Source organism: Patagioenas fasciata, chromosome 13 (assembly GCF_037038585.1).
Source record: "Patagioenas fasciata isolate bPatFas1 chromosome 13, bPatFas1.hap1, whole genome shotgun sequence".
Classification (NCBI taxonomy): domain Eukaryota; kingdom Metazoa; phylum Chordata; class Aves; order Columbiformes; family Columbidae; genus Patagioenas; species Patagioenas fasciata.
This window is the reverse complement of record NC_092532.1, coordinates 8,216,260-8,243,676: the sequence shown is the minus strand read 5'-3', so window position 1 is coordinate 8,243,676 and position 27,417 is coordinate 8,216,260. Positions and strand designations below refer to the sequence as shown.

The 27,417-nt window shown below is 41.7% G+C and overlaps 2 protein-coding genes across 3 annotated transcripts in view; one reads left to right on the top strand and one right to left on the bottom strand.

Annotated features, from left to right (window-relative positions):
• Positions 1-66: 66 nt before the first annotated feature.
• ADAT1 (adenosine deaminase tRNA specific 1) lies at positions 67-25,952 on the top strand. Of its 2 annotated transcripts, XM_065848167.2 has the most exons (10): positions 67-306; positions 574-765; positions 1,530-1,598; positions 1,852-1,906; positions 2,620-2,750; positions 4,176-4,782; positions 6,129-6,274; positions 8,236-8,335; positions 10,691-10,777; positions 18,655-25,952. In XM_065848167.2, exons 1-10 carry the CDS (start codon positions 288-290, stop codon positions 18,785-18,787), a joined length of 1,539 nt encoding a protein of 512 aa, XP_065704239.1. In that variant the 5' UTR covers positions 67-287; the 3' UTR covers positions 18,788-25,952. The 2 variants fall into 2 exon arrangements, with proteins under 2 accessions (XP_065704239.1, XP_065704242.1); XM_065848170.2 differs by lacking the exon at positions 1,852-1,906.
• The window catches only part of GABARAPL2 (GABA type A receptor associated protein like 2), a 5,301-nt gene continuing 1,688 nt past the window's right edge, over positions 23,805-27,417 (bottom strand). The window contains exons 3-4 of the mRNA XM_065848178.2: positions 26,693-26,865; positions 23,805-24,377 (exon numbers count right to left, since the gene is read on the bottom strand). Coding sequence (XP_065704250.2) covers positions 24,287-24,377; positions 26,693-26,865 — 264 coding nt within the window. The 3' untranslated portion in view covers positions 23,805-24,286. The remainder of the gene's footprint in view (positions 24,378-26,692; positions 26,866-27,417) is intronic.

The following is a 27,417-nucleotide window of genomic DNA, read 5'->3' as shown; positions in this document are numbered from 1 at the left end:
CGCGGGGGAGGCGGGCTGCGCGTGCGCGGGGGAGGCGGGCTGCGCGTGCGCGGGGGAGGCGGGCTGCGCGTGCGCGGGGGAGGCGGGCTGCGCGCTGCTGCCACCGGCGCGAGGGGAGCGGCGGCTGTACCGGACCCTGGCGGCGGCTCCTCGGTGACCGCGGCGGCGCCCAGGGCGGTGTGGCGGACGCCTGAGCGCTGCAGCAGCTCGTCCGGGGCGCCGGCAGCCCGGGCTGCGGAGCTCTGCGTGCCCCGGCCGCGGTGGCGGGGAGGCCCGGAGGTCTCGGGATGAGCGCGGCGGCCTCAGGTGCGGGGCAGGGCCCGCACGGGGCCGGGGCGCGGTGTGTGCGGTAGCGCTGCAGAGTGTAGCTCGGCAACCTCACCAGCTGCTGCGGCTGTACGGGCTCCAGCATCGGTGCTTAGTGCGAGCGATTTTGAAAACGTCTTGTAAATAAACCTGAAAGGGCCTTGGATATTGGAATCTGGTACAGGAGAGTGTTGTGCAGAGCAAGGCCGTAGGGTTTGAAGGGACGGGGGTTGTTAATCTCTTGTGATGGAATCCAATTCTGTTTAGAATCTGCGATTGCACCAGGAGCCATATGGACAGCTGATGAAATTGCTGAGCTGTGTTACCTGCATTATAAGACCAGACTCCCTAAGCAGGGGAAACCAGATCCAAGCAGGGAATGGACTTCACTAGCAGCTGTTGTCAAAGTGGAGTCCGCAACCCAAAGAGAGGGTCTTGCGTCCCCGGGGAATCTTCAGGGTAAGAATGAGTTGTGAGGATTGGGGTGGGAGGGGCAAAGGGGGAAAGGACATGTCAGTCCTTGATGCCTTCTTTTTTTTTTCCCCGTCTCCAAGATACTTTCAAAAATAAAAAAAATACACCTCTTCCTGTTCCATTTCTGTCTCCACCCAAGTTCTTTTTGTGATTGTAAAAGCTTTTAGACTTCCTGTCTGGAAAGAGGTGGTTATAGTGAAATGCTGTTCTTCCCAGGCTGTAACTAAGGTGAAAACTTGCATTTGGCTGTTCAATAAGTGCCGAAAGTCTAGACAGGACTTGCATTCCTAATGTAAACCCTTGCGAGAGTGTGCCTGGCTACTATTTGAGAGAATCCCAGAAAGGTCTCTGTTTGCTCTCCTTTAACAGACTGCATTATTACGTTGTGCGTTTGTGTTAGTTCACCATCATCTTCTTTTCCCTTAGTGGCGCTTCCATGTTGTCATGCAATTGTGTCCCGTGGTTCTTTGTCCTGTGTTTGAGGAATCCTACGCCATTGTCCACTGTGTGCTGCCTGGCCTGGGTTAGCAGTCCTGCTATGGGATCATAGACTTTTCTTAGCACCAGTGCTTCTGCCTGTTAAGTTCAGTTTTCCAGCTGGTAGTGTTTCCTCTCTGGAATGCCACATGCCTACTTCCCTGTACCTTCCCTTCTACACAATGTTCTGTGTGTTGTTTTACCAGAATGACTGTATGAGAGCAATGCTTCTGGAGATAGTTCGTTCAGTTAATGTTGTTTCTTTTTTTTAGTAAGGAAGGAGGTTGTTGCTATGGGAACTGGAACAAAATGTATTGGCCAAAACAAAATGAGAAAAAATGGTAAGTATGCTGTAAAATCCAAGAGTAGGCTACCTATGCTACCTTCTTTCTTGCTAGTATCATAAAATCAGTGAAAATGTCCAAGGCATTGAGCTCAGACTTGTGGATTGAAGCCAGAAGTGAAAGGCAGAGCTCACCTTGTCAAGAAGATAGGCACTTAGGCAGCCAGAGAACTGTGATCTGTCAAATCCTGTTGGCTTTGTTAATCTCCTTTTTGGTAACAATGTGTGTTCTCATTTGGTTGTTGCTTTAGGAGACATTCTGAATGACAGTCATGCTGAAGTTGTGGCTAAAAGGAGCTTCCAGAGGTGAGGCATGAAGTTCACATGCTGTTATTCAGTGACACTTGAGGTTGGTTGTTGCAATACAAATGGTTTTGACCTACAGCTGAAATAGCCAGATTTTGCGGCTTCAGGGGTGAGAATGTAGTGAAAGAGACAGTATTACTTCAGTGTAGGCAATGCTTTTTTTTCCCCTTTGTTACCAGGAGTTTAACCTCATTTTTACACTTCTAAATGGTGTTAAGGTCCTCTCACAAAAGTCTGTTTCTTCCTCTTTCTTGTGGAGCCTCTGCAGGAAGAATTAGGATCTGATTTCATGTGATGCCAATGCTGCTCTGATGACCAGCTGTCAAGGACAGCCTTTGTGCTGTTTCCCACATACCACTCCTCTTATTCTCATGGAATAAGTTGGTTCAAGGAGCTGAGCCAGGAAGATAGTAATGCTGCAGGCACGAGGATGTTTCTTGTGGTTTGATGCCACTAAAGTGACTCTCACACCATCAGATGAGTTGGAACTTAGTTGTATGATTTGAGGAGGTAGTTAACACCACTGAATCCAACCCTTTGAGGTCCCAGTGATTGTGTTTAGGGAGTATGTTGGATGCCATCTATCTCTGGAAGCACAGCTGATTGGTTCCTCACAGACTTTGTCAGGAAAGAACAAGTGGGCATCTAAATCTGGTGTTTTCCCATGCATCAAAAATGACATATACGTTTCATGAAAACTTTCTGCCTAACAGGTACCTTCTCCACCAGGTGCAGCTGGCAGCTTCCCATCAGCAATGCAATATCTTTATTCCGGGAACTGAAACTGGGAAATGGAAACTCAAACCGAATATCATGTTTGTTTTCTTCTCCAGTCATACCCCATGTGAGTATGCTGGAGGGAACCAATGTCGTGGCTCCCGCTTGTAGAATCTTTTCTGCCCCTTGCCTTTCTTTGGTCTCTCTCTGGTCTGAGGTGACAGTGGGGCAATAACTCATGTCATCAGTATGTGCCCTAAGATGTATTGACTGGTCTTCCACAGATACATTTGGCATTTTGTCTCACTGGATATGATTAATTAGAACTCAGTAAATCTGATATACTGCTCATTATATAGTGGGATGTTTCTCTTTAAACAATAAAGGCTACTATTTTCATTTCCAGAAAGTAACATAGTTGTCAGAGATTCTGTTCTATCTCCTGGTTGCTTTGCTCTATAGGTTGTCTCCTTGGATTCAATTTTTAATAAAAACATCAACATTTACCACAGTTCCTAAAACAAAAGCACAAAGCCAGGCACACAAAAACCCAAACCACGAAACAAGGAAAACAAAAAAAATGAACAAAGCAGACAAAAAAAACCAAATCAGAACAAACAACAACAAAAAGAACCAATACCAAACTACCCCTCAAAAAAACAAAAAAAGCCCCATTCCCAAACCACCAGTCCAACCCATAACTTCTTATGGAATGGAACACAACTTTCCATTTGTCACAGAAAATGCTCTTTGAGGTGCTGTTTTTTTGAAAACACACAAAGATGAGTATCAGCAAAAAGCAGGAATGCATCCTCTTGGTCTACCAGCTTATCAGATGTTACCATATTCTTACCAGCATGGTCTTCAACTCTTTATTACCAAGGAAGTCTAAGCACTCTCAAAATAATCAGTGTTTTGCATCGGGAATTAATTGCTCATACGTTTTCGTTATTTTGACAGCATTGCTGGAATATGTTACAACGGTTTTCTCTGATAATGCAATACACAAATGGAATCTGCATGTTCCAAGCTAATAGCAAGAGTAGCACCCGGCCTGCATTTTCCTCATGTGCCTGTCAGGCTTTGTTTGTTTTGAACTGAGCTTCGGAATTTTGGTTTTGAGCTTGTTTTAGTGATACAGATTTAAATTTCCATCCTTTTTTGAGATGTTATTATTTAATAATTCTTTTGAGGTTCGTATGGTTTAGTTAGATCAGACTGGTTTTCCTGTGAGTCTTCAGCTCTCCGTGTAGTCTGTCAAGCGCCTTTGATACCTTTTGCTTTATAATTTTTGTTTTAAATTTTGCTTTTTTGATTATTTCTTAGGTAGAACACAAAACTCAAAATTAAATATATTTTGGGTCAAATGTCAGTGAAGTCTGATTAATCATTGTACAGGGCAACCTTGTTTGAAAAGGACATTCTCATAGTTAAATTTTCCTGATTGCAAATCTGTGGAAGCTAATAATAGCTGTAATATTATTGGTGTGATGTGTTCCAGTCATGAGAGATGCGGGTTTGGCCAATATTGATGTCACTTCTTTTGTTCTAGGTGGAGATGCTTCTATTATTCCAATTAGTGAACCAGAGAACCATCTTTCTCAGCCAAGTGATGCAGTTGGACAATCAGCAGAGCATAGAAGTAACCATGATCATTTGAGTCCAGAAGATAAAAGGAAATCTGAGAAAACACTGAGTAATCATGCAATCAAGAAGATGAAAACTGATGATGGTTATTTTTCTGTAATCACTGAAGACCTGGCTGTTCAGCAGGTATCTGTGGAACAAGAAGACAACACAGATCCAAAGAGTTACGGCTGTTGTGCAGAGATGCAAACAGCTAATCAGGACACTGCTGCAGGGAGACCAAAGGTGATAGATGTTTATAGAACTGGAGCAAAATGTGTACCCGGAGAGCTGACTGATGCCCGAGTACCTGGGCTGGGCTATCACTGTGTGGGGTTATTGCGAGTGAAGCCAGGTCGTGGAGACAGAACGTGCTCCATGTCCTGCAGTGATAAACTGGCTCGCTGGAATGTGTTAGGATGTCAAGGAGCTCTTCTGATGCATTTCCTGCAGTATCCAGTGTATCTGTCAGCAATTATAGTGGGGAAGTGTCCGTATAGCCAAGAAGCCATGCGGAGAGCAATTATTGAAAGGTAAGTACTTTCCTTTGGGAATTGGATAGCTTGCAAGGAGTCAGTGAGTTATGGAAGGTGTCATGTCATGCAAATATTGGGACTTTGCACCAAAGGCATTTGCAGAGAACATGACTTTCTGCAAACTTATATTTCCGGAAAGTAGCCTTGTGTAGTGTGGAGAAAAGGTGACTACGGCTGATAGGTCAGATGAAGATTCACAAAGAATTTCCATTAGATTCAGGATCCCCTTGGTTTCCCTTCACAGAATAATGAGAAGCCATAAGCCACTTGAGTTTTTCTGGAGACCTTCCAGCAGAAAAAGCAGCTGGAAGGACAGAAACTCAGCATAGTGAAGCTTTTTTCGTGAAGTTGAACTTTTCTTGCTCTCTTCCCGATTTTATTTCCTCAAGCAGGGTCTAAAGAAGTTTTAATTTATTCAGTTCTCCATACTCCACAGTGTCATTCTAAGTTCCCTTTTATAGAATTGTGTTGGGGAGCAAAAGCAGCTTTTATTTCAGCAGGACCATTCCTAAAATTAAATCTGAAAGCTCCCCAATCTGTCCATCCCAAAGACAATCTGACAGAAGTGACTCCAAATGAATGTATAGGTCGTCCTTTGCACTGTGGGAGGGATGTCTTTCTGCTTGTCTTCACAAGCCTTTTTATAACTTAGCATTAAATGAACTTCTTAGTTCTTCTGAAGCTTTTGCTGATTTTAGACACACTACTTTCAGACTTACTTTCCAGCAAGTAAAAGATGCAGTATTTTAAACTTGCTTTGAAGGGAGTTGTAGGAAAACCAGTTTACTTTACACTGTCTTCCTAAGCTTGGATCCAAACTTAAATTTTTCCAGGAGGTTAATACTCCATTCCGTGAGTAATGGTATTTTAGGGTAACCACTGTGAGACTGTACATGGAACTGTAAGTCTATTTGATTTCTTTCTTATCTTTGATTATGAACCCTTAGATTCATAAAAACAGTTGTAATATGGTTGACTGTGTGAATATGTTAAGATTATTGTTTTTCATTGTGGTTGCAGAAGTATATTGCAGTTTTTATCCTGTATACCTTATCTATATTGATAATGCTAGCTTTTAACTAGACCTTTTAAAATTAGTTCATCGTAGTTTTTCTAGGATGGACAAGGTCTTAATAAACTGTGGCTTTTTTTTTTTTTAGCAAATACTTTTTGGAAGGGAAGAATGCTCCCAAACCTCCTTGTCTCTCTTCTGTGACTCGTATTCAATTCAGTTTTAATGTAAAAATAACATGCCTTAGATCATGAAGGGGAAATTGCTGAAAATGGGCTTGTTTGGGAAGACCAGGCTTAAAATCGCTTGCATTTTTCCATGTTTGCTTTAGGTGTCAGCACATCTCATTTTTACCAGACGGTTTTCTCGCCCAGGAGGTTCAGCTGCTGCAGTCGGGTCTTCAGTTTGAACACAGCCGTCAGGCAATTCAGGAGGTTCAGACTCACAGCAAAACAAAACTTGTTCCTTGCAGTGCAGGTGAGTTAACTTGGGCTGGTTGCATAACCGCGTGCAAAAGTCCAAATAGAAATTAGGTGGTTTGGGTGGTTTCCTAAAATGGAACATCATTCATTGCTAGTGCTAGAGGCAAAGTGTGGCTTACAGCATGGCTTTAATTTCAGGCCAGAACTTAATTGTTAATAATAATATTCAGCTCAGCCTCTAGTTCCATGCAGGGAGCTTTCAGCCTGAATAAACACTTGGTTGATGCCATTAAGAATTTATAATCTAAAGAAAGATGGAAAATAACCAGAGAAAGCAAAGTTCTGAGAGTAATAAGGAAACAAAAATATCAAGAGACTTCTTGTTTCAGTTAGTTTCGCGTTCTCTTTGGTAATGAACAGAAGAATTGCCAAGCTGAGTTGTGCTTGTAATTGCTCCAGAAATCTGTAAACGTAGAAAGAATACAGAGTAGTATAGTGTAAGTGTTTTCATTGATAGAGGTTTTGGACGTTGCATTTTTTTGTCATGGCGATGAATGAATATGCAAGTCACGTTGTGATGTGGCAACATGGTCTCGTTTGGGAAAAAAAAAACAGTGGAACTGCCGCAGTGTTTGTATAGTTAAGCAGTTTCTGTAAACTGAGACGGCCTGCCTTCTGCTGCTGCGTGTTCCTCTGTCAGATGGAAGGGGAACTTACTCTGCTATGATGGAGCTGATGATAAAATAGAATGGGAACAAAGGGTTCCTTGAAAGAACTCAGATTAATTAAATTGGAGTTATGGAGGTGCCAGGAAAGATTTTGATTCTGTGAGATAGGAAACAAAATCCATCATTGAAAAATGGTGCTAATTCACTTAGCAAAAATCTGAAGCCAGCTGTGACTAAAGTCCTCTGTATGCCTTTTTTTCTGTACAGTTACTCAGGTAATTCTGTTAAATAAAAATGAGTGATGCTTTATCACACTTTTTCGCATGTATAAATTATGAAAGTTGATTTTTTTTCTTGAGGGGGTGAAAACTAAAATAAACTCTGAATTCAGGACTGTTACACTAGGTATTGAAATTTGTTTGGTACGAACATTTCACCTGGCACTTTTGAAAAGAAAAATGTGTTCTGTTTAAGATTCTGAAGATTGCAATTAGTGTGACTAAATGAAAGAACAGAAAATAATTTCATTTTTGAGTAAATTTTTAGCTGCTTGTCAGAATCTGATATCCTCTGACCAGGTGGTTTTAGATACTTTACATGTGGAGGGTTTAATGTTTAATACCAGTTGTATGTATTTAATGTTACTTGACATTACACACAATTTTAATATAGTAGAGTGATATAGCATTGTACCTGAATCACAATGCAAGTACACTTTACACTTAGCAGAGTATGGCAATTGCAGCATACAGTGGAATCATAATACAAGTGTTATTAACATAACCAGTCTCCATAATATGGTGTGTTTTTTGAGCATCTTGAACAGCAAGACAGCATCACAAAGGAGAGAAGCTGTGAAAATTGTCTTTAGAGTTAATGCATGTGCAACTGCTTTGCCTGTTAGGAACGCAGAAATGGGAGAAGTTGGGGAACAAAAATTGCCTCAAGGCACAAGAAGTTAAAGGAACTTTTGGTTAGGCTATGGGGGACAGATTGGGCATGTAAATCAGTTTTGTGTCTGTTAATATGCTACCTTTTCCAGACAGGATGCACAAAAGAAAGTAGAATACCCCTAAAAAGGGGAGAATTAGAAAGCTGGAGGCCAAATATTTAGAGGCATGGATTCTTGAAGGACCTGATTAAGATGAAAGTTCTGTGTATGTGTATAGATACAATTTTTTATTAAACAGAATTTACCAGTTCTTTTAGATATTAGAGTACTGGCCCTAGAGGAACACGGTCCTCTCTATAGTTTGAATTATTTTGGGAAGCAGCATGATATCCATACAGAATGAAAGGAGCTGTTAAGCTCTGCTTTTGTGATGAGAACATCTCTGTTGTTCCTCAGCTATCAGTTGGAGCGCGGTCCCTGAGCAGCCTCTGGATGTCACTTCGGATGGTGTCCGGCAGGGAACAACAAAGAAGAGGATTGGGAGCCAGCAGAGCAGGTGTGAGAATGTTGTGATATCTGGATGCATATCCCTAATTTGTTAGCATACGTGCCTCTGTTGGCTCATATGATGTGTAGTGCATTGTCAGAGAAGAAAGAAATCCACCGAGTGGGGAAAAAGGGAAAAGGCAGGGAGCAGAGGAAGAGTCACTGTGTAAGGGCATGTTGGAAAGACTAAAGTTGAATTAGGGGTAACAAGTTTATCCTGTTCTTTGTCACTGTTGATTAAAGAGACCATTGTAGATAATGGTGGTGGGGGACTATGATGAATTTTTATTAGAAGACAGCTTATTTATTGATGAAGTTAGTAGAACTTTTGCTTTGTATCGTTTGGGTTGATGGCTATGAAGGAAGTCTGTGTGTTACAGGTCTGGCCAGCTGACCTGGATGTGTGATTGTTGGGTGTTGCTTTGAAATGTGACTTTCTGCCTTGAAGTTTGAAAATGTTATGAAATGCTTACAATAGATTCCTAATGCAAAACATGTCACCTTTCCAGTTGTTGTCTTGACACTGTGCTCTTTAAGAAACATCATGGCCTTCTATCCACTGTTACTGTTTAAAGAAACAGTTACGTATTTTTCTTGTGGTTGAGAGGAATTACTTGTAAACTTCAGCAGACAAATGTCTCCATCTCTCTACACTTTCCTCAGTTTAGGTGAGGTGACCGAAATTATCTCTGGTCTGTGGAAGTTCAGCTTGAGGGTTGGGGTCACGTTTTGGTGTTTGGCTGCTTCTATTACCAATTTATCCGTGGCCGTATTGTTTATTTTTCCCAGGCTTTCTGGGAGAAAGAATATAATCCTGACATCTTGTTAGCACAGGTGACCTGGGTGACTTAGTGTGTCTTCTGAGACAGGCTTTATGTGCGCTGTAGAATATTAGTTTCCAATATGTGGTGTGTAACAAATTCCAGAAAACATGTGAAAGATTAAACAAGCCAACCAGCTCCATTTCCTCAGTAGGTTCACATTTGTTAGACAGCAGTATTAAAATTGTAGAGCCATCAGCTAGCTACAAGTTTGTGCAAAACTGTAGGAACTTAATTACTCTTGAGAGATCCTTCTCTTTTTTTCCATGTGCTTGATATTCGCTAAAACATTCAAAAGTTATTACAGAGCCTACAGGACTGTATGATTGCAAAGGACTGTTTTCCTTAGGAAATCAGGATTGAAACTGTCAAGGAATAAGTAAACTGTTTACGCTTTTGGGATAAACATTTACAAAAGGAACTTCTATAATGTAAATAAGGAGTAAAGCCTTTTTGGGAGGCGTGTTTAATAATAGGCAAGACTTTGTTTCTACCCTGTTTGTGTTGTCCCCTTGTGGAATCTCAGGGTGATTGGTGGGGGGTGTTGTTTAGGGTTTTTTCCCTCTCAGTGTGCTAGATAACAGTAAATATGAAGGAAGGTAAAGCTGACTAAAAGGAATTTTTAAGTAGATGTCTGGTATGTGCTTTTGTTAGTGCTATATTAACTCAGACACCAAAACGTACAATATAAACCCTTGACAGATTAACATGACATTTTAGAGCATCTTTGCATGCCAGTTTGGGGGTTCTTAAAGAACATGTGCTTCTGGAGAATCAGCTTGCACATATTGGAGACCTGAACCAGTTGTGGTGAAGACAAGTGTATAAAAAGAATGTAATTAAATAGAGAATATAGCTGGGGCTTTCAAATACAAACTGTGCTTTATAAGCAACTCATCTTGTTACCTTCTCTTTGAGGAAAGAAAAGGACTTAAAACCCACAGATGCATATGGTATCTTCAAAAGACCTTTCAGACTTTGATTCATTGTATTTTTTTATGACTCTCTTTGTATTTAACTGCCCTGCAGCTGTTGCTGAATGTGTCCTCGTCACCATTGTGAAAAGGGCAACATTACTCCAGATATTTCTTCTGATTATGTTATTTGTTCTGAATAATATTAATTTTTTTTTTTGAACAAGCTTTTGGGGTCTTTCTGTGCTTGTTTGATCAGTTCTGGGCCTGGTCCTGGCTGCACCTTGCTGCGGTTCTGAGCTGACAGGACAGTGCAGTCTCACACAGGTAACAGCTTGGGGATGTTAAAATGTTCTCTGCAAACTGACAGCGCTGGCTGGGACAGGGCAGCAATGCAGCTCTTTGTCAATATGACATTGAAAACAAAGGGAAAAGGCAGCTGGGCAGCTCAGATGGAGTGGGAAAAGATAAATTGTGGAGAACTTTTACATTCTTTGAGAAGTGAACATGATTCTTATATCAGAAATGTTCAGCTGGGATGTACTGCTGTGAGCAGTGCATTTCTGATTTCTTTTTTCTGTCAGAATTTCTGATTGCTTTTCTTCTCTTTTCTTTTTTTTTCCCCATCAGATCCAAGATCTGTAAAGTGGAACTCTTCCATATGTTCAAAAAGCTGGTGACAAGTATTTCACAAGAGGATCTACCAGACACTCTCCGGTAAAGACATTTTTGTTATATTTAGAAGACTGATTTGTATCTTAATGAAACTCAAGAATGCTGTGATGATAGAATCTGCTCATGAATCTCACCTTAGATGAGTTCATTGTTAAAATCTGATACTTGAAAAATACAGCATGTGCTTGATGGGTTAGGAAGACTCTCTTTTTGGTCTTTTTAATCACCTTGGAGAAATAACTATCGCATCTCATGCGTTAATGATGGGCAGAAGAAATTTCAGGTGGATTGTTTGTGTGGAGTTAAGGTAAGAATTTGAGGCAGCTGATGTCTTGTGAAGGCTTACTGCTTTTCAGAAGGGTAAACACTGTTCCTGAGCCAAGAGAGCCTTGTCCTTCTCTTGCACTGGATCTGGTGTCTGTGAGGCACCTCTAAGCCTCTTCAACTTGCTGTCTGGACAGAAAACTCTACTTTTTTTTTTCCTTTTTCTCCCCTCTGGGTTCAAGTGGCCGTGCACAGCCAGGACAAAGGAGTGCAGAGGGAGATGAGGAGGTAGTATTTTTTTGAAAACGTGAGCTGTTTATATCAGCTGCGTGCAGCACTGTACCCCTGGTAGTGTTCAGACCCTCCATCCCAAAATCCTCATGGGGTTATTGATATCTGGTCAGTGTTTAATAATTTAATCAAATGCCACTTCACAGAATCACAGAATGGTTGGGGTTGGAAGGGACCTCTGGAGATCATCTAGTCCAACCCACCTTATTTCACAAGAAGGAAGAGTTTGAGTTTAAAAAAAAAAAAAGTATATTTTTTTAGAGAAGTCAATGCTAAATTTTTTTTCATCTGAGTGTATGATGGAGTAAGAGCTCGTGAGTGAGACTGTGTCAGCTCTGTCTGCAATGCAGATGTTACATAGATGGAGACGACCTGGAAAGAGCAGAAAGAAGCTTTTGTCTGAGGAAGCCATGCTTGGAGGTTTATGTTACATTATTAGAAACAAGTTTGGTTTATCAGACTGAAGTTTCTTGTGGTTATCATCCAGTCTGGCATTGCATTGCATGCATTACGTATTTGTTGGTATTCCAGCCAAAATAGCTACCGTAGAGCAGGGCATAGCTTCATATATACAGAAACTTCTCTCTCACTTTGATGTAGAGATTCCAAGAAATGTTGAAGGTTCCAAATCCATTGCTTTGCAAGGTTTATTTTCTTTTGGACTCATTTGCAAGTATGGTTTCACCAGCTCTGGGATGCGATTGTACCAATTGTCAAGCTAATTTAGCTGCTTGTAGCTGCTGATGAGGATGGTCCTGCAGCAGTCTCTGCTGCTGATACTGTAGATTGCTGTTTTCTCCCTTTCATCAATAGCACTTCTCCAACCTCATGGGGAGCCAGTTCAACCAGCTAAGGTGGCAGAAAACAGTTTCCTTTTCTTCTGTATTTTCTGTTGGACTAATAAGCTGAATTAGCTCATGGAAAGCTAAAACAGATAATAAAACCCACACAAAGCAAGTAGGAGGGATGTGTGGCTGGAAGCAGGGGAGACAGGCCATTTCTTGTCTTTCATGAGCCCAAGACATTAAATGAGAGGAACTTAGCCAAAGTAAGTGTACCCTGGGTCTTTAGTTATTTGATCTCGCTTGCTTTTGAGTTTTGTGAATTAAAGATTGCAGTTACCCTCTGTGTCTATAGACGTGTCTCATAACTGTTTTGAATCTCTGATGCCAACATGAGCCGTGCTATTGCTGAAATGGTTTCAGCTGATTCTGTAAATAAGGGTGCACTTTCTCCTTAATTCAGTTTAAAATATAAAATTATTAGCCTCTTTTGGGTGGGAGTTTGTTTTCTCTTGTTTAGCCATCATAATTTCTGCAGGATAGAGTGTGAGCTGGTGCATTATTGGGTAGGTGACGCATTGTGCTGATCCCGTGCTGCTTACATAAAGTCACTTTACCTCGGGGCTTTTCTAGACTCCAGTGGCTTTGTAATTTCCTTTGACTTTTTTGTCCTCTACCATTTTTCTGTCTGGGCTTCAGCTGATGAGGTCCAGCTGATTTGCAGATGTGGCATCATATCTAGGCTGCACAAACTCTGCTTATACAGTAGAGGTGCTAGCTCACCAGCCAGCTTGTGCAGTTGCTTTGCTTTTGAAGTCTTTACTTTTCCTACTCTTCACTTAAAAAGCAAAATTAAAAAAAAATCTTTGCTGTTTCCTTCTTCCTTTTCCTTTTTATAAAATATTGATGTATTTTCTTCCTTTTTCTTCCTTGCAGTCTGAATTTGAGTGGACTTCAGATAAGAAGTCACACACCCTCAAATTGTTTCCTCTAAACTCCTGTGTATTTAACTGTTAACCCAGTTTTGTATTTTCTTCGCATTCAAATGTATCTTGCTGTCTCCTCCCGCAAAGGGCCAGCTGTAGTGCTGTACTGTCACCCAGGTTCCTTTTCCCACTTTGCCCCTAAGTTGCTGCCCTGCTTCTTCTAGTCCATTTTGTGGTCTCTTGCCTCCCATCCTTTCTGCTCCATCAAGGGCAGCTAATTCTGTAGTCCTTTAAACTTTGCTGAACAACTTGTCGTGGTAGTTGTCGGGTATATTAGGACAAGGGTGATTTTTCACTTAACCCTTCATCTGCTGTTGTCCCCGTCAGACCTGGGATACTGAGGCAGTTAAAGCTTTACATGGAGCTAGTATACTGATTCTGATGTTCTTTTGTTTTTCCTCTGTCTAAAGCTACTTCTCTGTTTTTTATGCCTTCCTTTCTCTTTCATTCATCACTCCTCTCCAGAGAATCACTGCGGGCAGGGTTAACTTTCCTGGCTCTCCTACAAGGAATTTAGGAATTTGCAGTGGTGTAGCTCAGCTAAGGTGCTAAGCATAACATTCAGCAGTTGCTTTTGTCAGGATTAAGTTCATTTGCTTTCAGCTGAAACTGTGAGAATGAAGTGGTGTTTGGCTGGCATTAGCTGCTTCTTCACAAAGAACAAGACAGTGCTGTATTGTGCTGTTCCACTGTCTTTTCTGATAATTTCTGTGATCTCTGTCTTCTGTACCTTACTTAAATTCTCGCTTATCTCTCTGGCTATGCTATCTAAAATTTTATTTGCTTTTTAATAACCTCTTACCTGCCATACTTCATTCTCTTCTGATGACTCCCTCTCACATATTGTTTCATGTTAATGTTTTGAAATTACTAGTACATGTATCCATCTTTTTTTCTTTTCATGTTTTCTGTGCTCACTGTCAAAAGAATGGTGATGCACTGTTGGTGGTAGTATGGCAAAGGAGGTTTTTTGCATTGTTGCGGGTTTTTTTTCTTCCCTTCTGGTAGAAAAAAAAAAAAAAGTGCCTTGTTCATCACCTGAGGAAGTGAAAGCTTTCCTTTGTCATACAGTGGCGTGCCCCATGTGGGGTCACCAGGCATTGCTGTTTGTGCAAGGTGTGGCTGGCTGTGCAACCCTTCGCCTGAATCTAAGGGAGAATTTGTAACATAAACCTGCCCTGAGTTTCTTGCTGAGCTTATTAGATGGATGACTGATCCTCTTTTATCTTAAATTGCAGTCAGGAGCCATCACAATTAAGATCGTGCTTTCCTTCTCCTTCCCATTCAGTCTGCAGCATGGATGATTCCAGTCCCAGCGACACCAGACTGGAGGGGTGGGCTGTTGTACAGAGGAGTGCAAGGACTGTCAGGTGGCTTTAACATTTAAATATCTAGACTAAAGTGTAGGACCTTTGCTTGGGCTTCATGTTTAAGAGTTTTTGCCAGTGTTCATTTGTGAGAAACAAAAGGATGCTGCCAGGTGACTGCTCAACATTTCCTGCTGGAGTGACTGTGAGTGATTGTAAGGAAGTATCAGCCTAGTGAAAGCAACTGTCATGGGACGGGTGCAGTTTCAATTACTGCTGTTCTCCAATTAAAACAAAACAAACAAACACATTTGATAAGAATTTTGTTGCAATTTCCTGCTTCCTTCTGAATTTTCTTTTTAAAGCTTGTACATGAAACGGTTCCTGCGATAGCCCTACCACTGCGTGGGGGCCCATGGGACAGTTAGGTCCTCTGATCTAAAAAACCCTTTTCTATATGGCACATCACAGATGCTTGTTAGGTCTTTGCCAGATTGAAGAGCCTTTTATAAAGTAGTATTTTCTGCCCCATGAAAATACTTATCCAGCATAATTATTTCAAGAGTTGATCTTTTTTTTTCTTTAATTACGCTATTGAGCTTCTGTATCTTTTCCTCTGTGTGACTAATTTTTTCCATATCTCAGATGACATTGGAAAAAGCCACAAAGCTCAATTTCCAATATTTCGGTAATGTTTTGAGAATCTTGTCTCTCAAGCTGGACACAGCAATGCAGTAACAATCTTCCAAACCCTGCAAACCCTTACATATGTTACTGCTAAAGCTTGCTGTATTAGAGTTGAACTCATTGAGTTACCTCACTCTTGTGACTTCATTCTCTATCTTCTTCACAATTGGTGTCAATTGCAAAGTTTGCCTGCAGTGACTGTATTTTATGTGAAGCATTGAAGGAGATACTAATAGAATCAGGGCAAGCATGGCTTCCTGGCCCCGTCACTATGGATTCACAACATATTTTTATATATTGAAGATCTGAGAGCTTTTGTCCTCTTAGATGCCATTCATTAGTTTTTGTATATGAGTAATGTTCTGGTTGATGCCTTGTGCTTACGTCAACGTTCTTCATGTGCCATATGTCTGTAATCTCAAAAGTGCAGTGTGGGTTGAATGTAAATGTTTGAATATGGGGTTAAAGGCAAGTTTGTTGCTGAGAAGAAAGTATTGCTTTTCTTTGCAGGCTGCCTTGCTTGTGAGCCCATTTCTGCTCAGCATTAATGTTTTGAAGTGTAATGGTGATTAGTGTAAAGCTTTTTCCAAGAGTGTGATACCTTTCAGAATGAAATCTGTGGATCACCTGTCATGTCTCTGGCACACAGTCTTTAAAATCATTGTCTCTTTCACACAGAGAGTGTAGGGGCAAGGTTAAAATAGTAAAGAGAGACACAAAAGGAATGTAATCAGGCAGACCTGGATAGGTTGGAGATGTAATGATTGAACTGAACTCTGCCTGGGGCAGCAAACTAGTGTTTGCTTCTGTCAAAAAAACGTCACAGGTTCTTCATTAATGCTCAGAGCCTTAATGGCCCAACCAAAGCCGAGATACAGTCAAATCATGTGAGGTTTTCAGGCAGTTGTACTTTGAATTTGAAGGTATTTTTCCAGTATGTGTCTCGAAAATGTCTTAGAAGCTTAATGTGGAAGTTGAGCATGAATTAAACAAATCTGTTTGATTTTGGCAGCTCTTTGAGGAAGCTGTTTAAAATGCAGATTTCTGTTGCATCCACTGTTAAATCCTGTAGTGGTGTCTGCTTGGAGAATGAGACCCCAAGAGGCTGCAGTCATGTCTGCTCTGGTAGCTGCTACAATGGGGTGAAAATACTGAGCTGCTCCTCACTGTCTATCCTGCTTTTGTGCTAGCTGTGCTTTCCCTTACTGTCTGCTGTAACAGTTTCTAAACAAAGGTCTGTTGCAATAATCTAGGTTAGAAAAATCCCATATGTATTGTAGTTAAATTGAATCAGACTGCCAGATATGAGTTGAAGAGCTGTTGATTTGCTGGCAGATTCAGGAAAAAGAGCAACATTTAGCAAGGAAGAAATGAAGAACAACCAGGCATTGGAGTCTTTCTCTTGGCTTAGTGGCAGGTGGAATTAATCTTATCTATCTATCTATGTATATCTAGATCTGTATCAGGACAATGTGCATCCACAGCAAATGAAAGGAAAACAGCTGTTCCACCTTTAACAAGGCGACCTCATTTAGGTTGGAAAAGACCTTTAAGATCATCAAGTCCAACCATTAACCCAACACTGCCAAGTCCACCCCTAAACCATGTCCCTGAGCACCACATCTATGTGTTTTTTAAACACCTCCAGGGATGGTGACTCCACCACTGCCCTGGGCAGCCTGTTCCAATGCCTGACAACCCCTTCCAGGAAGAAATTGTTCCCCAGATCCAACCTCAACCTCCCCTGACACAACTTGAAGCCGTTTCCTGTGCTCCTGGCGCTTGTTCCTTGGGAGCAGAGCCCGACCCCCCCTGGCTCCAAGCTCCTTTCAGTCAGTTCAGAGATCAGAAGGTCTCCCCTCAGCTCCTGTTCTCCAGCTGAACCCCCCGGGTCCCTCAGCCGCTTCCATCACACTTGTGCTCCAGCCCCTCACCAGCTCCGTTCCCTTCTCTCAACTCGCTCCAGCACCTCAAGGGCTTTCTTGGCATGAGGGGCCCAAAACTGACCCCAGAATTCCTGGTTTGGCCTCTCCAGTGCCCAGCACAGGGCTGGTCACTGCCCTGGGCCTGCTGACCACACCAGTGCTGGTACCAGCCAGGATGCTGGTGGCCTCTTGGCCACCTGGGCACACACTGGCTCATGTTCAGCCGCTGTCACCAACACCACCAGCTCCTTTTCCGCTGGGCACTTTCCAGCTGCTCTTCCGCGAACCTGGAGTGTTCGTGGGGTTGTTGTGACCCAAGTGCAGGACCTGGGGAGGGGAGACCTTATCACTCTATATAACTACATCTGCATAAAATGTGTGACCTTGTAAGTAAAAGTAGCTGTTTTTTGAAGATGCAAACAGCATGTCATATTAGCTATTCACAGAATCACAGAATGTCAGGGATTGGAAGGGACCTGGAAAGCTCATCCAGTCCAATCCCCCCATGGAGCAGGAACACCCAGCTGAGGTTCCACAGGAAGGTGTCCAGGCGGGTTTGAATGTCTGCAGAGAAGGAGACTCCACAACCTCCCTGGGCAGCCTGGGCCAGGCTCTGCCACCCTCTCTGAGAAGAAGTTTCTTCTCAAATTTCAGTGGAACCTCTTTTGTTCCAGTTTGAACCCATTACCCCTTGTCCTACCATTGGTTGTCATTGAGAAGAGCCTGGCTCCATCCTCCTGACACTCATCCTTTATATATTTGTAAACATTAATGAGGTCACCCCTCAATCTCCTCTTCTTCAAGCTCAACTGTTTTAGATTAGGGTTCCTGTAGTAGTTTGTCCCTTCTTTCTTGATGAAGGTCACGTTGCCTGTGATATTCCCTTCATATTGGGTTGAATGTATAAACGTTACATCCCACATGTGGCTCACAGACTGTTTGGCAAAGGGAGATGAAAGAGGCTGGGAAAGGAAAAAAATCTGTGTGAAATTGTCATAGAGGCACTTTTTTTCAGCTACACTAGACCTGAATTTCCCTGTTTTGAAAATCAATGGTATAATGCACTCAGCAGAGTTTCCAATGGTTCTGATGAGATTGTGGGGAGCAGGTGCTACATGAGGAAAGGGAACAGAGCACCAAAACTGCTGAGTCCCTTTTGCTTTAGGAAGAAAAAAAAAACTTCTCCTTTGTCTCACTTTTCCCCATTATTTTGTGTTGGAAAAGAAAAACTGTCTCGTTTGTCCTTGTCCCTTTGCAGCCAGCAATCATATCCATTCTTCTAGCAAAACAAGGCTACGTCCACGTAATTCAAAGTTCCTATCTCTATCTACGTTTTCCGCTTTGCTTCAACATTTTTTGCTGTCATGGAATCTTTCTGTAACCTGATGTCACACAGTCAAACAATAACACTTTTATTGCTGGAGAGTGTGTACGAAGCATGGTAGAGGAGTTGTTCTGTTTCCTTTTGTAGGACTGCTGACAGTGTCTAGATGGAGCAGCTTCAGGGCCTGGGCCTCTCCAAGTCTCCCTGGAAGCACAAGAAAATTTCACTTAATAGCAGGGAAGAGCTCATAGGGCATGATCATATCCTTAGATGTTTGATTGTTTTTTTCATTTTTTGATGTTACATCCAATAGGATAATAGAAATGTTTTTGTTGTTGTACGTTTTCTGTCAGGATGAAGACTCTAGAAACCTACTGGGACTACAAGGAAGCTGCATTAAATTATCAAGAAGCCTGGAAAGTGTTGCGTAGCCAAGCCCTGCCAGGTTGGGTCAAGAATGCCAAGGAATACATGCAGTTCACATGAGAATACGTGCGGCTGTGTAAATCCAGCAGTAAGGCCGGGTGCACAGCAGATACCTCTGCAGTTCAAGGGCCAGGAAAATAAGCCCTCCAGTTCCAGTGCTGCAAGGGGGCAGGAGTGAAAAAGAAAGCAATTTAGAGAAGTTTTTATTTTGGTTAAGCTGAAGCTCCCTTTTTATTGAGATGTAGAAAAGGATCATTGCAGACTTGAAGTTCTGAGCAGTGTATGCCGCTGAAAGAAAGGAAGCAGTGATGTGCTGTCCCCTGTTACCTGAATGTTTGATCTATCTGCCATAGCAATGGAAGTAATGTCAACTGAAATTGAAGCTGTGCTATGGAAGAAAAGCTGTCATTATAAAATTTAAGTGCTCCTTTTTTCTTCCACTCTTCATAATGTTATGGTTGGTTTTGCGTTGCTGGGACAACCCTAATGTATAGTAAGTAATATTTTTATAACTCTTGGCACTTCTTGTCTTGCATCTGGAAGAATTTTCTGTGTCCCCCAGGCCCATTGCTTCTAACTGGAAATACTAGTTCTGTTAAAGGGTTTGTTTTTTCTGGGAGTCCTTCTTATGAGCTTCTATTTACTAAATATAGCCACAGTAGAAGCAAAAGAGTGCTGGGCAGAAAGCTGTGTCAAATAATATAACTTATGATATCCTGTGCATCTCTCTTAATTTCAGGACTTCGTTTCTGTGGGTAGGAAAGAAGCCTCCTGAATTACCTGGTTCAAACCTGTCAGTCCTGTGTAATTCCAGGCAAACATTTACCTGCTTTGCAGTGTTTTAAGCATTGTCCATCCCTCTGTCTCCCCACGATACACAGTTAATTAAAAGCAGAGATGCCTTAGCCTTTTATGTCACTGTTTCCTGGCAAAGGTGGAGATGCTTTGGGGGGACTGGCAGTCGTCACTGGCAGTCTTTGTCTTTATGCTTTATTACCAAATAACAGCTGCATGGCAAAACATTCAACAGTGTAAGCTGGGGGGAAGCAGCAGGTAATCCTCCTTAAACTTTCTGTCCCAATTATTGCTTTCTGTGAGCAAGTTCAGGACTGTGTAACTGCTATTGAGCACACTCCCCTTTTGTACTTTTTCTTTTGTAAACTACAATTCATAAAATATTTGGACAAGGCAATGGCAGGACAAAAGAAGTGCATAATACAGAACTTAAGAATTCTTTAGTGATCTGAGATTTCTGTTCTTTGGTATCTTACTAGAGTTTTGTATTTGAAAAATGGGCACAGCAGTTCTCCAAACAGCCTTTGCAGTCAACCTACTGAGCTCCACGTGGGACTGAACAGGACATATCACATTACAGTCTGAGAATTTATTACATCAAATCCCTTTACTTCACACTTGGGTTGACTGGTCAAATAACAGTAGTTCTCTCTTGTTGAAGAAACAACGAACTTCTTGAATAGTGTGTATAAGACTGTCCTCTCAAATCCAGTACTAACATGTGGAAAGACCAGTTGTATTGGTGAGCAGGGAATTGTTGTATATGTTTGTGGAGGGCAGGGGATTACGTAGTACAGTGACTTGCATTAATCATCAGAGGATGAAAAATGGACAGATGGCATTGCAGACAGGCTACGGGGCGAAGTGCTGAAGAGAAATGGTGGTGGTTATTGTAACTCAGTAAATAGCATTCCAAAGGCAGAGTCCTGTAGTGTACCTGAACAGATACTCAGTAAGTTTCCAGGCTCCTGCAGTTTGCCTTTGTCCTTCCCTGAAATCTTGCAGAAACTGTACCTTATACATACCTAGTTCCCCTTTGTTAATCAACAAGGTCTGTGGTGAATCTGCTGACCCAACTGGAATGTTCTAATTTCCTATCCAGCTGCAATATTAAAATGGGTTACATAAGGCTAGTTCTGTAGTCGGGGCATCAGAATGGTTTTCAGATAAGCAGTCATATGATGTAAATTCTTTTAACTCTTTCTTAAAATTTGAGCCTGATTTTTAGGAGAGATTGTTCCTGGTCATATATTCCCATACATTTGTAAAATACTTGTGAACCACAGACTGCTGCTTTCTGCTACTTGTCAAGTTTAAAAGTAGTTTTAGGGATGCTGAGCACTGATACTAACCTCACTTTTTGGATGGAGCTGAGGATGTAATTAAGCCTAGAGTGAATCAATGAATGTTTGAAGAGAGAGATGAAGGTTTACCAAAGCACCATTTAAAAGGCTGATGATCTAAGCCTGCAGGATCTTATACTCAACTGGATGGCATTTCTGGCATTGAAAATAGGTATTTAAATGCTGCATCTGTTTAATTCCAAAATGCCAGGAAATGCTGTAGGCAATACTGAGAAACAGCTCTAAAAGTCAGAAGGAAAAAATGCAGAGAAGAGAGATAACACGGTCTCTGCTTTGGAAGAGGTAGCAAACCAAACTTCCATCGTTGTCAGCAGACCTTGGGAAGAATTGCCTCTGGAAGGCAGCGGCTGATGTGTTCCTAGCTTGTATCACTCCTTCCTGCTGGAACACACTGAAAACCAGAGATGGGCAAAGTGTAGGGCAGACAGTAGAATGCAGAGATGAGAGGAGGTGAAGTAGGGGAATGAAGTGCCCACAGTCATGGTTAATGAGGACAATTAAACAAATGCTAATGGGACCAGCACTGAGATTTCTAGGACACGTGTAAAATGCTTTACCGAGCATATTTGTGTTACCCAGATAGGCTCTTAAATCTAAACTAGTAATTGCAGAGATGTTAAAGAGAATAGTTGGGGGCGGGGGGGAGGACTAGAGGCTTATGAAGGGTATTCCAAAAGTCACCTCGATCCTAACACTTGGAATAAAACTTCTTCCTTTGTATTGTTTAAATATATCTATGTGCTAGCATGTAAGTAGCTTTATCTGGCAGTTGTAAGTTAACATTTCCTACTCCCTTGTTAACAGCTAGCAAAAAATGTTACTTGATAACCATAGATAAACTCTAAAGGTTCCAATTAAAGGAAATGGAATATTTTCCAGTAATAACAGGTAATAAAAAAATCACAGATGAGAACAGTTTTTTTAATTCTGAATCAAAACTTCTGTTAAGAATAAACATTAATACTAAATCCATGGAAAAGGGATGGGATGGAAGGAATTCATGATAGAAGCAGTGACAGAATGTTTGCTAGAGCAGTGCTGTACATTGCAGTGCAGTTCTGAACAATGAAAGGATTACTGAAGTCAGCAGCACGTGTTCAGGGCAGTAAGCACATGCAGCACTGTTACGGTGACAAGCCTCAGTAATAGACTAGTGTCAACATTTCACGAGCTCCTGCCTTCTCACTTTGGAGTCCTGCCAGTACCTGCAAATAACTGTAGAGCCACACATAATTCTAGGCATAAGGTGACTCCATGGGAGTTTCAGTTAGTGTGAATTTGATTTAAGCTCGGGAAATTATAATTTTCCACTGTGACTGGAAACATTTTAAAAAATTAAACCCTGCTGCACCATGTAGTGTGAAATGGAAGTAAAACTTTTATTAGGAATCTAAACTGTAATTAGTGTTTCTTTGCTGGCTTACAAAATTCAAAATGATACTATTTTTCCAGCCCCGTGTTATTTAATATTAAAGCATGAATTCCTGTAGTGTGCAAGTAGATGTTTTTTCTGCTGCTCACCCCCCTCATCGTTCAGAGCCTCAGGTTTGCCTCTTTGCCTGCAAGCAGAATTAGCTGTGTAACTATGGTAAACCCATTTGGAGGGAAGTTCAGACCTTTACAAATAGCAACTCTTTTTGGTTTTGTGGCAAAGCCTCTTTACATTTGTTGTGCTGCGTACGTGCTTTGACAGTAGTGCTCATGAACTAGAGGAACTGGTCTTGAATTATTTATCTTGCCTGCACCATTTCTAATTCTAGTCGTCTGCCTCAATTAAGCAGAATCATAGAACAGTTTGGGTTGGAAGACACCTTTAAAGTCATCTAGTCCAACTGTCCTGCAGTGAACAGGGGCTTCTTCAGCTAGATCAAGTTGCTCAAAGCCCCATCCAGCCTGGCCTTGAATGTTTACAGGGATGGCACATCTACAGCCTCTCTGGAAAACCTGTTTGTGTTTCACCACTCACTGTAAAACAAACCAACCCCCAAACCCCACAAACTTTTATCTTGTGTAAATCTACACTCATTTCAGTTTAAAACCATTAGAAAGTCTGTCTCCATCTTTCTCATATGCCTCCTTTAAGTACTGAAAGGCTGCAATAAGGTCTTTCTTCTCCAGCTCATGTCCAGCTTTTCATCCACCAGTGCCCCCAAGTCCTTTTCTGCAGGGCTGCTCTCAAACCAGGCTGTACTGATACTGGGGTTGCCCCAGCCCAGGTGCAGGACCTTGCACTTGGCCTTGTTGAACCTCTTGAGGTTTGCATGGGCCTGCTTCTCAAGCTTGTCTCAGTCCCTCAGGTGTGTCAGCCACACCTGTCAGCTGTATAGTTAAGCTGTTCTTCCATGTACTTGGTTCTGTAATGTCCTTACAATATCTACAAAATGTTTACTTGGAAAAGACATACATATTCTGGATGTCATCTCCAAGCATGTGGAGGAAAAGGTGGTTATCAGGAGTAGTCAACACGGATTCCCAAAGTATGCTTGACTGATCTGAAAGCTCCCTATGATGGCACGACTGGCTGGGTAGATGGAGAGCGAGGGGTGCATACTGCCTGCCTTGACTTCAGCAAGGATTTTGACGCTGTCTCCCCCAACATCCTCCCAGGTAAGGTCAGGAAGTGTGAGTTAGATGAGTGGACAGTGAGATGGATTTGGAACTGGCTGAATGGCAGAGTCAGAGGATTGGGATTAGCAGTGCAGTCTGGTTGGAGGCCTGCAGCGAGTGGTGTTCCCCAGGGGTCCCTACTGGGTCCAGTACTCTGACACTTTTGGTTTTGTAACCTACAGAGAGCTCGTTCCTTCCTTGTATTGTCATCCACATACTAAAGGCTGAGCAGCTGTAAAGTGTGTAGTAAACAATATAAGCAGCTGTATAACTTTGTGGTCAAAATGAAGTAAAGAAATGACAGCACTGCCTGTTTGTGACAGCAATTTTATTGTTCTTGTTTGTTAATTGAGAAAGAGGAACATATTAGCTAAATTCAACATGATCAGCATCTTGCTTTTGCTTAGGATAAGCTAGCAAATCCAGTGTTCCAAATACTAATTGAATTATTTTATTTTTCTTATACACCTCAAAACAGAATAAATGTGTATTCTTCAGTTTCAGTAGCCCAACTACTATATTATTTAATCAGTGTCATCAAATGTATCCCTAACACCCCCAAAGGAGTGAGGCTCTGGGAATTCATAGCCATGAGAGAAAAAAAAAGCACAAAAACAAAACTTTTTTTTGATAATTTAACAGTCTAATAAAACAAAAACTATCAATATATTAAGAAACAAACCCAGTTACAAATGCATGTATGTAGAAGGAACTTCTGTGGATATCAGAACAGAAAATGATCAGCTATTTACAAGATACACAGCAGGATGGTATAGTAGGCAAGACCCACCATTCAGAAACCAAATGTGTTCTCTCCACTGTAGGCAACATACAAGAATCCATCCTCATCCTTTTCCTTCTCATAAAGTTGTCCCATAGTTAAGCTTGAAGGGGAAAGAAAAAAAGAAACCGTTTAGCTTGGATAATGACGATTGCAGATGGTACCAGAACCTCACATACACAAAGATTAATAAAAGCTAAAACTTTCAAGTCTGTGTGTAAATTGCAACACAAAAATGATCATAAATGAAGAGCAGCTGCCTCCTGAGTTAGCAAAATGATCCTGGGCTCTCTGCAGTGTCTGGGGTTTCGTTACTTTTTCACAAATGCATTTGTCAGAATGTTTCCTTGTTTTATCGAAAGTCACTGAATGTATTTCAGGTTCTGGATCATCCATTATTGATGCTGTGACTAATACCAGGATCAATAGCCTGATACCTCTTCCCTTGAATGTGGCTGTATGAACATCTTGCTTCTTGTGTGAGCAACCTCATTTCTCCCTCCACCTGGTGTAGTTGTGAAAGTTCAGCTGGTCTCAAGTCTATCAAACTTGTGCTTTTTGTACTGTTTCTTGGAGGGCCAGGTTGTTTTGCAGAGCAAAAGCTTTGTTTTCTACATTGTTAAAAAGTGATGACCTGAAGTCCTGCTAGTACCAAAATGTGTGGGCAATAGGTTACAAGTTATCCAGAAACTAGTGCTTTTTCAATGGATAAGGTTTTGAATGTTTGATCAAATGAAAATTTTCTTAAATTGAATAGGCATGTGGCCCTTCAAGTCTAAGCAGTTGCAGTCTTCAGGGAAATGTCTGTATTTTGAAAACAAAGAGAAACCCAAGCAATTACTTGGCCAGTACAACTGCTCCAACCATCTGTCTACAGGTGAAACAGGCAGTTGACATCAGTCAGTTGCATAGATGACACCACCTCAGCTCACCTTTCTCCGACTCCCCAAGACCGAGAAAAGGCAGGTGAACTGAAAGATGCAGACTGAACGTGAGTGACAGAGAAAACGTCCTGGCTTTTCACCTGAGAGAGGAGCTGGGAAGAGTTACAAGCAGTACTTGAAATGGAAGAGAATTGGTGAGAAGTAGATAAACCTCTGGATGAGGAGAGAAGGATGCCATTAGTTGGTCGTCTGTGTAATAAACTCAGTCTATGGGAGGAGCAGAGCCATTAACAGATTTTTGTTCACCTGTTGACAAGTTACCATTTTTGCATTAATAATGAAGGTTCAAGGCCCTATTTTTCCAGCAGAGATGTGACAGCTCATCATGAACATGAGATGAGACAGTGTGCCCTGTTTTTATCTTTTCCTGTTCCTAGCAGTTCTACAGCACTGTTAAGATGATGACATATAGGCATTCCTAGTACTCTTAGAACAAAGCGAGCAGAAAAAGATGGCTCTCACAGGTCCCTATTGTGTATCACGAAGTAAATAAAAGTATTTCTAACTAGTCTGGACAGCTTACCTGGAGAGACTATTACTGCTACACAGGTAAGGATTAATAAGAATAGTATTGCATCTAAACCACATAACATCTTGATGTACTATTTCCTCAAATACTATTAAAGTATATCCTATAAAAAGCAGCTGTAGTAGCTGCTTCTGCTGTACGTTATTCTGTATGTAACAGACAACAGTGAAACTTATTCCTATATAAAAGCAATGTGAAGAACTTTTTTATAGTCATTTTGCTTTTTGTGTTTATAGAATGATTTTTAAAATAAGTAACAGCAGCTGCTCTGTAACATCATAATTTCTTTGTGAACTGACAAGTATTTTTTCAGAATAATTTATGCTGTTTGCTTTTGACTATTTAACATGGAACTTTTTTACTACTTTGAAAATTATTGTTTTTGCCATTCATGATGTAAATGTTCTTGCAGTCAACCAAAGAGATCATATCTCCAGAGCTAACCCTCTTGCCGTGGAAGTAAATCAGAATATATTTTGTAGTCACCTTTCCTTTAAGCCTACCTCAACAAATACGACATTTGTCAAACACATGAGAAAAGAACTTACCATGGTGAGATTAAGATGTAACCAAACACCTCCAAGCACTTCACTAAATAAGCCTCAAAGAGGGGAGTTACTGTCTCTCTGATACGCACAGGCTTCACAGAATCATAGAATCCCAGAGTGTTAAGGATTGGAAGGGACCTCAAAACTCATCCAGTGCAATCCCCCCATGGAGCAGGAACACCCAGCTGAGGTTACACAGGAAGGTGTCCAGGCGGGTTTGAATGTCTCCAGAGTAGGAGACTCCACAACCTCCCTGGGCAGCCTGGGCCAGGCTCTGCCACCCTCACAGAGAAGAAGTTTCTCCTCAAATTTAAGTGGAACCTCTTGTGTTCCAGTTTGAAATGTTGTGTTCCAGCTTGCTGAAATGGTTCTGAATAACAAGGGATTATCCCCTCACCTGGACTGTGGGACAGTCTTGTCTACAAAGAGGAATATTGCTTTCTCAGAGGGCAGTTGAATCCTCTTCCTGATGATCCACATGAACTGGGCCACGGTGATGTCAGATGGAACCAAGTACTTCCTCTTGTCAATATCAACAATCTGAGATCCTGAGACCTTCTCCACTATGACCTGTAAAGTGCAGATGTGAAGGTCAGGTTTTTCAGGATCAATATAAACAAGACAACTTCCTCCAGGAGGGAAGACTGTCAGCGTTTAAAGAACTTACGATCTTTCTTGGGATCAAGCACAGAATGAATCCTCAAGACACTGAAGGTGTTTATAGAATCATAGAATCATTTCAGTTCGAAGAGACCTTCAGGATCATAGAACCTTGTCTAAATGCCTTTTAAACCCTCCACCGCTCCCCTGAGTGGCCTGTTCCAATGCCTGACAGCCCTTTCTGGGAAGAATTTTTTTCCTAATATCCAATCTGAACCTCCCCTGGTGCAACTTGAGGCCATTCCTCTTGTCCTGTCACTTGCTACTTGGGAGAAGAGACCAACCCCCTCCATGCTCCACCCTCCTTTCGGGCAGTTCAGAGATCAGAGGTCTCCTCTCAGCTCCTGTTCTCCAGGCTGAACCTCCCCCCCCAGCCCGGGTCCCTCAGCCGCTCCCATCACACTTGTGCTCCAGCCCCTTCCCCAGCTACGTTCCATCCTCTGCACTCTCTCTAGTATTTCA

Bases quoted from the DNA above. Each gene is read 5' to 3' on its own strand.
- ADAT1 (XM_065848167.2), top strand. The intron at 1,599-1,851 runs GTAAGTATGCTG...TTGTTGCTTTAG, and splicing joins AAACAAAATGAGAAAAAATG to GAGACATTCTGAATGACAGT. The intron at 6,275-8,235 runs GTGAGTTAACTT...GTTGTTCCTCAG, and splicing joins ACTTGTTCCTTGCAGTGCAG to CTATCAGTTGGAGCGCGGTC.